The 12,649-nt window shown below is 38.5% G+C and overlaps 1 protein-coding gene across 1 annotated transcript in view; it reads right to left on the bottom strand.

Moving 5' to 3' along the window:
- Positions 1 to 12,649, bottom strand: part of plxdc2b (plexin domain containing 2b) — a 498,542-nt gene that overhangs the window by 82,868 nt on the left and 403,025 nt on the right. Inside the window, exons 10-12 of the mRNA XM_063044214.1 lie at positions 10,576 to 10,636; positions 10,079 to 10,232; positions 7,415 to 7,453 (exon numbers count right to left, since the gene is read on the bottom strand). Of these exons, the coding sequence (XP_062900284.1) occupies positions 7,415 to 7,453; positions 10,079 to 10,232; positions 10,576 to 10,636 (254 nt within the window). The remainder of the gene's footprint in view (positions 1 to 7,414; positions 7,454 to 10,078; positions 10,233 to 10,575; positions 10,637 to 12,649) is intronic.

Here is a 12,649-nt window from a genome sequence, read left to right as displayed (position 1 = left end):
ACCATATTGCTTTCACTATATTGCTTCACTATACACAACTTTTCACATAAAATTTAAGGATTTGTGAAAATGTTAGGTTTTACATGCACTCTGATATTGCAGATGACAGAACACTGAGGCATGTTGAGTCCAGAGGCAGTGGGTCTAGCATTATATTAAATTGTTAGTAGTTAAAACTCATCACATTATGTTTGAATACCAGGTGCTGTTTATTTGCTAAAGCCTCTTACTACACAGAGAAGTCATATGAGTTTATGTTGGCTCCTGGAACGATAACATCAAACTCATTCCCACTCTATTGACACATTGTCCAGCAAGCAAACACACACACACAGCAGGTCCTTTGTGTTTTATAATGTATCACAGAGAGAGTAAGACTCTTAGATAGAGATGTGGAAGTTCTGGTAGAAGCAAATTCCTTTGTGTATGGGCAATGTCATCCAAGCTCTCAGTCATGGACGATGCAGACACTATGAGGCAGTGGAGGTGATTAAGTGGAGGTTGAGGTCGGGGTTTTGAGCAGCAGCCTGCAGAGGTTGTGAGTGAACCTTTAGATAGTGATCTTACCAAGGAAACAACTCAATCAAACATGGCCCTGCTGCGGGGTAGGTGACAGTTGCTATTACAGAAATAAGAGCAAGATGTTCAATATCCCCTGCATGAAATTCAACATGCTGGAAGTTGGAAAGAACACAAGGCCACCAAGACACTCGTCTGCCTTTGTCATTCAATGGGATCAGGGCTGATATGAGCTGGCATCATCTCCTCTTCTGTTCCAGTTTCCCATTAACTCCAGTGCCTCAATCCTCCAAATATTTATCTATCTCCACCTTAAAATCTAATGACCTGGTCTCACCATGCTTAGTGGCACAAATTCCACCATCTGACATGAGCATTTTCAGTTTTGGATGACCAGCCCCTTTTCTTATAACTACGTTCCATTGTTCAAAACTCCAATGAGTGAAAACATTTCAATATTTACCCTGTCAGAAACCCTTATGACGTTAAGTGTTTGAAGAAGATCTAAACCCCAAAGAGTACAGACACAAACTGTCTAGCCTCTCTTTCAGGATAACTCCCTCATCCCTGGAATTAGCCTGGTGAACCTCCTTTTGGCCTGTTTCAAATCCTATCATTTTCTGGGTAAAGGGATCAAAGCTATGTGCACTATTCCAGCTATGATGTCACTCTGTACAATTGTGACAAAAGTGATGTTATCACACCCATAACTAATGGTTTCACTCAGAACAATAAGCCTCGTAGAAAGGACCTAGTCCAAGATCTGGGATTACTTTAATTAATCTAAATAAGCATCACAGCCACCATAACTTTTGTAACTTGAAGATTTTTACAGGGCTTTGGGATCCTGATGAAAGCATTGCGTAATTGTATAAAGACTTAACTGTGGGGAGAGAAACTGACAGGGTAAAGGTTCAGAGAAATAATTTCAAAGCCGAGACAACACTCAACTAGAGGCTATCAGTATGCCAATTGAAATAAAAATTCACAAGAAACCAAGCTGAAGTAGTGTAAAGATCTCAGAGGGTACTAGTTCTGAAGGAGATTACACTGCAGAGAGATTTTAGAACTATGCTATTACTGGACCAAAGATCAAGGGCAGTGAGGTGATTTGGGCACCAGAGATTGGGATGCTTGAGTGTGGAAGTTCAGCACAGCAAAAGATGAGACAATTTCATCACATGAACAGTCAGCAGAATAAACAGCACACAGTTTGTCCCACTGCCTGCTAAACAATTATTATCCAAATGTTTGGCCCACAGCAGCTAGATCAATATTCCAGTTGATACACAGAACTAATCTTAAATTACCTCAAGTCTATGAATAATTACTCTACATGATCCAACAACTTATCAATAACTTTGGAAAGATATTGCATATTCATCCAAAATAATTACAGAGTTATTAGGAGTTCATTTCATGAGAACTCTTGTTATGACAGAAAAACACAATGCTTTTCAATTACCCTAGAGGTTTTATCCAATACGGCTATTATGGGCTACTCTTATAAACTGAAACAATTCTACCGCCTTCCAGCCACATGGCTGTATACACCAGTCACCTCTCATATTCACTGAACTAAATAATTAGATCCTAGCGAGCAGACTGGACCATCAGCAATACTTTTTTTCAAATCTAACTGGCATAAAGCAACGGTTTGCAACAGCTCTGTGTGTGTAACAGTGTCTCCATCAACTTCCTACTCATAAAATGCTTCAGTCTCCCCCTGCTTGCCTAAATGCAGTATCTTATATTGATACCAGTAGGTGGTTTACAAGCCCATAATTATTAACCAGTCTGAAGCTGGCTGTCTGTCTTCCTCCCCCCGACAGTTTCTGACAGAGCTGCTTGGGTGGATGCAAATGAGGCCCTATGAACTAAAAACAATCTGGGCCACAAATTGTTCATATCAGCCAATCTTTATTTTACTTTTGCCTTCCAAATTCATGCAAAACCCACTCCCACTCAAAACCGGTGATTTTGTGAAGAACAGTGCATTTGCAGCCTTACCCTGAGCAATCCTGATAATGTGCAGCAAGCAGACCTGAGATGTCAGCTCCGATTCTCCCTCCACTGTGTTCCCGACCTGCTAGGCATTTTCAGAATTCTCAGTCTTTTTTTACATCTCCAGCATCTGCTATTTGAACCCAATAGTTATATTACACCTAAGGTAAACTGAATAAATTCTACAAAACCGGTATTCCTACATACTTTGCTGCTGCCTTTAAGATCAATTCTGCAATAACTCTATGATATTGAAAAGATCATTTGGACACTATCTGAAAATTTAACCTTTGGATAGTCTTGTAAACTATTTAATGGGTTATATTTGCATATTTTTCTAGATTTTATTTTATGATACTTTCTCTCCATCAAAGATTGTAGATCAGCATTTTGTCTGTAAAGCACAACACTCCCTTTGCTTAGGTACTCAAGCCTTTGATATGTGCTTATTACACATAGTGTTCTGATTTAGAGGCTGGAATACACACTTTTAGCTAAGGCTGAAGCTTTTCATTATCAATACCTCTTAAGCCCTTCAAGGTTAGCATCCCCAATGATGCTGTCTACTCTCACTGTGCAAACAAAAACATTTCTAGGACTAACTGCCACAACTAGAACAACATTTTAGTGAAAATGTTCATAGAGATATGTTTCATATCATGTTTTAAATAGGATTTTCTTTGCTGAGAAAAGAATTTACTGTTGAGCTGTGCACTTTTTGTTGGCTGATTTTTTTCTAAAATGACTCAATTGCATCTGATTAGAATTAATTAACTCAAGTAGAGACCACTATCTTACAACTACAAAAGGAATGACAAGCAAATAACACAATTCCATTTGGAAGTGGAACATATTCAATTAAAGTTTTTCGATGGAAGTTCCTTAGTGATAAATAATCCAGGACAAAGTGTAGTACTGAAAACAGCGTTTGCTTGTCAGAGCCATTTGACATCGTTGGCCAGTGTATCAACTTACTGTACAAATTTTATATAAATGTTTTGTACATGACAGTGATATACCTCCTTGCTCTGTTCTAGGCACTAATCCATTCTGTCTAAGGGGCTGGTGCTCAGTAACAATCATTTTCATACTTACCTTTATAAGTAAATGGAAGGGCCATGGGGAGTGTTGTAGAACAGAGGATGCAGATACATAATTCCTTAAGAGTGCCAACCCGAGTACCCCGCATTATTCACAAGAATGGTGAGATATTGATACAATGAACAACTTGCTTACAGGATTGTAGGTTCAGACAACACACAGAATATCAGTTATACGGCACATAAATTATATGAAACAGAAAAAGAAAATAAAGAGTTTGTCACATTTGTCTTCATCTGGAAAGACAGCAAATGAGAGTTACAAGAAAGCTACTAAGAATAGGTTATAAGGAGAGGCTGGATAGGCTATGCCTTTTTTTTCCTGAAGCACTGCAGGTTGAGGTGCGACCTTATAGAGGTTTATAAAATCTAGAGAGGAGCAGAGAAAGTGAGTAGTCACAGTCTATTTCCAGAACTGAGAAGTGCCAAACTTGAGGGCATAGGTTTAAAGTGAGAGGGAAAAGATTTAAAAAAAGACTTGAGGGACAACTTTTTCACACAGAAGATGATGCAAATATGGATCAAGCTGCCAGAAGACATGGAATGGGGCATTTAATGGGCATTTAAAACATGCAGTATTTGGTCAGGTACATGGATAGGAAATGTTGAGAGGGTTATGGGCTAAAAACAGGCAAATGGGATTAGCTCAGTTAGGTAACCTGGTCTGCATGGATACGTTTGACTGAGGAGCCCACTTTATAGCTCAATGGCTCTGTAATTCTCTGATTATCTTGTAAATTAATTGAAAGAATGGTTAAAATGCAACAGAATTCCTGAAGTCATTGCAAACAAAATTTAATTATTGTTTTAAGGTCACCTTGCTGGAAAAGCAGAACCATTTTGTTCCTTCCTTATTTATACTTTTGATCTTTCTCCTGCAAGCTGTAGAAGGAATTGTACACCAAAAGCTTCCATGACAGAGCACACATAATTATTTGTTCTCGTATCAATTTCTTGAGGCTTTCTGAAGATGAATTTTTTTTAGTTTCTCAGCTAGCATGTATGCTTCAGATGTAATGAAAAAGCTCAAGGAATCGATGCTGAAGTCAGGCCCCCTTCTGGTCCTAACATATGACACACTGCAAGAAGATGCACAAGTTTCCAGACTGAACCGGCATCTGTTCAAAGTGAAGCTGTGCACTCACTTTTGAAGAAACAAAATCAATAATGATTCTCCAATGCACAATATGCCCAGCCGTAAAAACTCACTAGTCTCCTTTAGGGAAGGAAATATACTATGCATGCCTTGCATAGCATCAATAGGATCCAGCTACACTCTAACAGGTCGTGTTCTCGAGGATCAACATACTATTCAATTGCTTCAAGAACATCCTCAGAAAAGCAAACATGCACAATAAATGTAAATCTTAGTTGTCTTCAAAAGCTAAAGTGAAAATAAGCAGGGTAATTGTCAATATCTTTGGGAGAATCTAACAGTATGAATGAGGATCTCTTTCTACAGCGATAATGTGAAGTACTTTTTTAGTAAGTACACATGGGTCCAAAAATTCCTGGCCATAGAAAGATTAAACTAGATTTCTGAAGAAAAGGCCTGAGGATTTGGTTGGGAGCTTAGTTTCCATTGGGTTCACCTTCTAGACTTTTATATATAGGTGGTGGATGGGGCTGGCTTGAATGGATATTCTCCTACACTCACCTAGATAAGGAAGATGTCCCAGAAGCTTACTTCCTTCCATGGTAGATTCCTCCTTCCTGCCTTTGATCGGCTTCAGTTGAAATCTGGTGTAAGTGTCCATTTTACCAGAATAAGTAATGAATTTCATGAAAAATACTGGAATAACCTCTCTAGCATTAAACTAACTTTTTCAGGAACTATAGATCTACTTGTGAAATGGTTTATTTCACCCCCCCCCCCCTTAGGGCCTGATGGAATGTTGGTCAGAACAGTTGCAGCTCCACTTGACAAGATTGGTTAGACCAAGCTTCAGAGAGGTCCCAGAGACATATTAAGGATATACATTAGTCTTATCCTTTTAATTTGCAAATAGGTGTCCAGCCTGAGCCTGGTGTAAAGATGACCTTAGATTATCTGGATTTATTAATGTGGGTCTCAGCTGGAAGAAGCCTGCAATTTTTAGAAATGAACTTTCAATGTAAGTATATTGCTGTAACAAATAAGAATTGCATAAAGTCTATGGGATTTTCTTCCAGTTTGAAATAGAACAGAATTACAAGGTAAACTGCTAGATCAATTAAATGAAAACTCAAGCTTACATTAGGTTATGGACAGTAATTGAGTCTAACTTAAGTGCAAGGAGTTTTCATCATAACAGGAGAGATTCTGCAGTTCTGGCAACGAGCCTGGGAAAAGTAGAGATTGTTATTAGTTTTCACTGACATCATGCAAAGATAATTTCACAGGGTTTCCCATAGTAGGCTGGTCTATTTATGCAGAGAGAGTCCTAAGGGGAGATCAAAAGAACAGAGCACTGAGAGCTCAGTGTTACTTAAGGGGATGAAGCATAAAATATGGAACAACTCATCCCTTCAGACTTTGTAATTGTTGGTCAGATATCTGTGTCAACAGAATATATAAAGTAGCTGACAAAAAAGTGATATTTTTACACTATTTAGCAGCACCCCAAAGTGGCCTCCTTATAATAAATTTGGAAGTAGACATTTCAGTCTTCTCCATTTGCTCTTTGAAATTTGACAGTTTCTACAATAGGTCATAACTGACTTATGGTATGTTAATTCCCATATTGCTTAAAATGCAACAGGTCTCTGTGTTGCATATACTCCGTGACATCCACTGGGGAGTTCTAAGGATTCAGTAGTTTGTATGTGAAGGAATTTTTCCTCTGAATGGCCCACATTTTACCTTGAAAATCCTGGCTTTGGACAACTCAGACAAAGCAAATGTCAATTCTGCATTGACTCTATCAGCCCCATTGAGAACTTTCCTCATTTCAGTGAAATCATCTTTCTTCTAATTGCAGGAAAATATTGGTCGAACTACTTAATTTCTCTTCAAACCTAGCATTCCAGAATACTCGGGTCAACTTACCATGCCAATTAACCCACCAATTAACCCATCGTTGGAATGTGTTTGAAAACAAGACAAATCCACATGATCACTGGAATAAAGTCAAACTCCATGTAGACAGCACCTGAGGTCACCAATGAATCTAGGTCTCTTCAACTGGGAGGCAGCATCTTTGTGCTAGCTACACCTTTGCATTGTCCCAAAGAGAAGAGACCAGATGTTTTAACCTTTACAACATCAGAAGAATTTCAGGAGAGCTTTGGTGTTTTCTCCAGGAATGTCATCCTTTTGTGGCCTAGGTAGGATTCACCACAGCTCAGAGCCCAGCAGGAGTGCAATTAGAGCAATATCTTACTATTGAACTAGAAATAAACATACTATTTGCCTTCTTAATCACTCATACAAATTGCTGCAGAAACTGTGGCATTACAAGATGTAAAATATCCAAAATCAAAACAAAATCAATAAAACTGCTTTGATATTTTCACATCCAATATACTTGATGTGTAACTCTGATAACAAGTATGGACACCGTACACCAGATATGGGCATCAGTCTCCATTCTGAAGTCAGTTTTTATTGCAGCTTTAGACTGAGTCTTGACAAGCATGAAACACAGACAAATGTCTCTTAAAGTACAATCTATTTAGAAATGATTCCTGCAAAAAGCAATGTCCTATTTGTCATCAAATCCATATTGAAATCTTGGCTAAATGCCATAGGGTGTGTTAAATCGATTCAACTGGAAAATGAACACATACATTCATAAAAATACAACACTCACCTCCATTGTCTCTCAGATGCAGAGCAATCTTTGTATCATCTGTAAGAGGATTAATAAGATGTATTTTAAAAGAGTTAGAAACAGCTATTACATGTCTCGGATTCTAGAATATTGACCTATTAAGTGGTACACAAATCAAAACCCAAATAGTACTTGCCTAGGGTACCAATGTACATTTTCAAAGGAAAGATAACCAATAAAATATTACCTCATCTAAATTATTTCCAATCTATGATTAAAGTTTGTTTCTAATCAGAATAAAACCCATTTAAATATAGTTACTGACAAATCTGATGCTGTATTAACGCTCAATTTGGAAGAAATATTTTCTGACAGGTCAATAGTATATAACAAAGCATCTTTAAAAAATTCTTTAATAAGATAGGGACATTGTTACTAAGACTAGGATTCATTTTACATCTCTGATTAATCTTGAAATACTACAAACCTTTCGATGAAGCTATTCTTGAAATGTTGCCAGCTGGAGAGATCCAGGAGTCAGACTCAGTTACAATGAAGAAATTGGACTATATTTTCATGTTAGGATAATCTAGAGGGGAAACTACAGATGGGGCTTTTGCCATTCATTTCTCCTCAAAGGTAGAAGTCAAAGATTTTAGAGGCATTGCTGAAGCAGACTTGATGAATAACTGTGATAGATGCATCACAGTGTGCAAATGGTGGAGGGAGAAGTTATTTTCTGGTCTGGATGGTGTATTAATGCTGGTTTTCCCTGAATGATGTCAAATTCTCACTGTTGTTGGAGCTGCATTCATCAACTCCATCACACTCCTCATATGTGCATTGTAGATGGAGGGACCACCCAGCATCTGACATTCCCAACTCATCCATCACTGTGCAGTAACAGTGCGGCAAGCATTTTACCCTCCAATCTTTCATTATCTTACCCGCCACTCCCAAAGCCCCATCATGGATCATCTTGCAATAAAAGGATTAATAATTCTTATCAATTCAAATTTGATTTTCTACACAATGCCCTCTCTCCTTCATACTTCTAACCAAATGCATTATGCCGAAGGAAGAACTTTCCTCAATCTTTGCCAGTTTTGTAGAGACGCTATCCCTGGATATAAAATTCTGATCTCACATAATCTTCATGAGCTTGGGAATCCATGAACACAATGTGTGGCTGAGTTACAGAAAGGAACAGCATTGTGTCAAGGTGAAGTGCAGCTCAGTTATTTGTGATTGGAGTATAATTAAATGGAGTTTTAATTTAAGTATAACCTGTGCCTCACATCTACAGCCTCCTCATTGATGACTCCAATACTAAATGTCCAACAGTACTACTTGAGTGCCATTGGGTGAGTTATGCTTGATGAAGTCAAACTCATGAAAACTATTGGTGTGAAAGTGCTTTTCCGGCCATATAATGACTATGATGGTTTATTAGCTTGATAATATACAACCTTAATTGACCGCAAATTCAGCAAGTCAAATTACAAGCAGCTGAATATTCAAATTGTTGCAGTCAACTATCATAAAGGCCTGCCATCCGTGAGTCTGAGAATCCGGGGACAAGGAACGTTGGCCTGTTCTGGTGTTGAAGGCCTGGTGTTGAAGCTGTGTGAGTGGGAGGGTGAGAAAAGTGCTGTTTTGCTCTGTTGTCTGGTTCTGTTTTTGTTGCGTGTTCTGTGGAATGTTGTGGGCATGCACTGTTGGCGCCAGAATGTAAGGTAGCACATCTTGGCTCTTAATGCAAATTTTGCATTTCACTGTATGTTCTCATGTATGTGTGATAACTAAATCTACATCTGAAACTTTTATCTGAAATCTAAAAACTGAAGCATTTGTTTGGTTTTGTGGACAAATGTTGTACAAAATCAGACGCCTACATTATGTCAAATCTATTTTCAATATTTTTCATTCAAATCATAATACATGTAATTTTAGTTATATGCTATATGTCTTCCTTATAGAAACTGAGAGAGGGAATAGGACTGAAGGGATTGTCCTCCTTCTGAATTGTTTAATGTAGCCGCTTCTCAAGAACAATCAATAGTTTTATTGAAAGTTGCATGGAAATATGCGCAAGTAGAAAAGAACCAGCCTCAAGAAGAGCTGTAATTGCCAAAAAATATGCATTCTTTTTTCTTCAGTGGTTCATATAGATCAAATTATAGATGGATTTAATTTTCTAAACTAAACTACTCTGTAACTATGAAAAAGTTTTAATTGATAATGAATTAACAGCTGAATTATGTTGTTCGTGCTGTTACTCACTGAATATGGAAAACACAGCTTTGTAGATGCATATTATCATTCATTATGAATTTCCAGATTCCTGCTTCCAGAATCTGAATTCTGGCCAAGAACTGTTAAGGCAATTGGCCCAGTTGTAAACATGAAGATGTAATCCCATTTGTCTTTGTAACCACACTTCCTCACTGATTGAAATGTGAATTGTTGTGACTCATTTCATGATACCACACATATTATGATAGTTATTTAAACCGGAAAACTTCAATAGCCTCTGCTAGCCATCTATTAAAACTAAGATAATATCTAATCAAAAGCAAAATTTGCACAACAATAAATTCTTTAAAATTGATATTTAAGCTCTACAAATAATATTTTAAGATATTATTGTGTTGTGTTCCATGACTGGTGATTGATTTGCAATTACGTTTGATTTCCACATACCTTCTGTGGTTAAGATGGAAGTCGGAAGGCGAGATGTGATTACAGTTGTGGATGTAGTGCTTGAGGTTCTGGGTTTTGTAGTTGACGTTGTTGTCGTAGCTGAAGAAGATTGAGTCATTTCCCCAGGCGAGATGTCACAGGTCTTATCATTAGACTAGCAGAAAGAAAAGCGATTCATCTCCAGCAGTGTAGAAACCAATTACACCCATGAAGCAACAACTCTGAGCCATTATTAAGTCTACAAAATTACCACTAGAAAGATTGTCTGGACACAACATTTATCATAATGTAACACTGGGCTCAACTGTCTGATTGGATTAGATAAGCTTAATCTTATAGCTGAAAACCATCCATCCTTTTTCTCAATGCCATCAATATAGTTAGTAGTGTTACACTCAATGGCTTTCATGACAATGATTTAATGAATATAAGAAAATCCTATTATAATTTTAATATTGTTTTATTATTCATCTCAGCTTTACTTCAGACCCTCATACCTCATCAGGACAGCCATTATCCACCCAATCCTGTCGATGACGATCGAATCCATTGGAACACCTGGTTGTATAGAAAATATTAATTGAAAATAATCATTTCCATATAATGCATCTGTTTAGAAAACAATTGATAAAAATTCCTCAAGCAAACAGTGGCTGTGGGATAGTGAACTGGAGGAAATAGAGAAGATGGGAAGTGGGAAATTTCCTACTTCACTTACAGAGTGTATGCCTGGAATTACCGATCAAGACTCACAGTGATCAGTGAAAAAGCCAAACACCGCCGATGATGCAAATCAGAAGTAATACAACATTGCTAATATTACTCATCATATCAGGCAGCATCTAAGTAGTGAAGAAGAGTTAGTGTTTCAGCTAATGGCAGAGTATCCAATAACCCCTTTTAGGTCCCAATTAATTGCATGAGGGGCATGTATTCTACATCCCTGACACATCAACTTCACTTCTCTGTGGGAAGGTGAAATAGCTCCAGACCAGGGGTTCCCAGCCATTCTTATACCATGGACCCTGACGATTAACCAAGGGATCTGTGGACCCCAGGTTGGGAACCCCTGCTCTAGACTGTCATAAAATTTACCTCAGTCTCAGACTCCAACGGCACAAACAGAGACTAATAGCAAAATATTGGTCATGCTGGAAAGATGAGATAAAGCAGTAACTACTAAATACACTAGTTGACTATGCAGGGGACAGAACTAATATTTCATGCTGAATACCTTCCCTTAGATCTGGCAAAAGCTGGAGATAATTCAAATTATGAATTACTGAGAAAGCTGGGAAGAAGTGTAAGTTTAAAAGGTAAGTTTAGTTGGAGGATTTGAGGCAAAATAATGAAATCAGCTCTCAAGAGGTTGCTAAAGACTAATCACAAAGCTACATCTGAGAAAGGCTAAATAGGAAGTCAGGAAAATCTAAAATTACCTGAAGACAGGAAAAAAACAGTGAATTCTGGAAAGGGGGGAAGGAAGGTCGTTCGGTCAGAAGTTGAAGTACCATAGATTCAAGTTGCCTTTGTTGGAGTACAATAACAGGCCAGAGGTAGAGCAATCTAAGGGGGAATGATGGGCAATTGGAAACTTTGGTATAATGCTTGCAGACAGAATGGATGTATCTGAGTGACCTGAGTTTGAGTTTGCAAATACAGAGACAACACATTACGAGCACTCAGTGCAGTGCACAAGATTGGATGAAATGCATTTGAGTTACCACTCCACTTGAAAGAAACATTTAGGCTCTGCATAGTGGTAAGAGAAGAGGTAGAAAGGCCAAAAGACCATAAGGCATAGGAGCAGAATTAGGCCATTTAGCCCATCGAGTCTGCTCTGCCATTCCATCATGGCTGATCCCGGATCCACTCAACCCCATACATCTGCCTTCTTGCCATATCCTTTGATGCCCTATCCGTTCAGGGAATGATCAACTTCCACCTTAGAAATACACATGGACCTGACCTCCACCACAGTCTATGTCAGAGTATTCCACAGATTTACAACCCTCTGGCTAAAAGAAAATCCTCTCTACCTCTGTTCTAAAGGGCCTCCCCTCAATTTTGAGGATGTGCCCTCTAATTCTGGATACCGCCAATGTCTCATTTCCTGCTGCTGCATGGTGGGGTATAGTGAGAGTGTGCAACGCCTGCAGCTGGACTGGTCCCTTTAGAGTGTTGAAAGGCTCCAAAGCGAAATATGCGCCTGGACGCAGCATATATGTTGGAGGTACTGGAAATCACAGAGGATGATTTGTTGAATGTGGAGGCTGATGAGAAGGTTGGGAAACCTGTCGTTACTCAGAGTGGGAGGAGACGAGTGAGAGCAGTGGTATAGAAACTAGAACTGAATAGATTAAGAACATCATCAAATGTAAAGGGACAGAAACCATAAGACGAAGGAGCAGAAGTCAGCCATTCAGCCCATTGAGTCTGCTCTGCCATTTTATCATGAATAATCCATTCTCTCAATTAGTCCCACTCCCCCGCCTTCTCCCCATAACCTTTGATGCCCTGGCTACTCAGATACCTATCAATCTCAGCCTTAAGTGCACCCAATGACTTGAC

Source organism: Mobula hypostoma, chromosome 3 (assembly GCF_963921235.1).
Source record: "Mobula hypostoma chromosome 3, sMobHyp1.1, whole genome shotgun sequence".
Lineage (NCBI taxonomy): Eukaryota > Metazoa > Chordata > Chondrichthyes > Myliobatiformes > Myliobatidae > Mobula > Mobula hypostoma.
The sequence above is the reverse complement of the archived record's forward strand: the minus strand, read 5'-3'. Positions and strand labels throughout refer to the sequence as shown.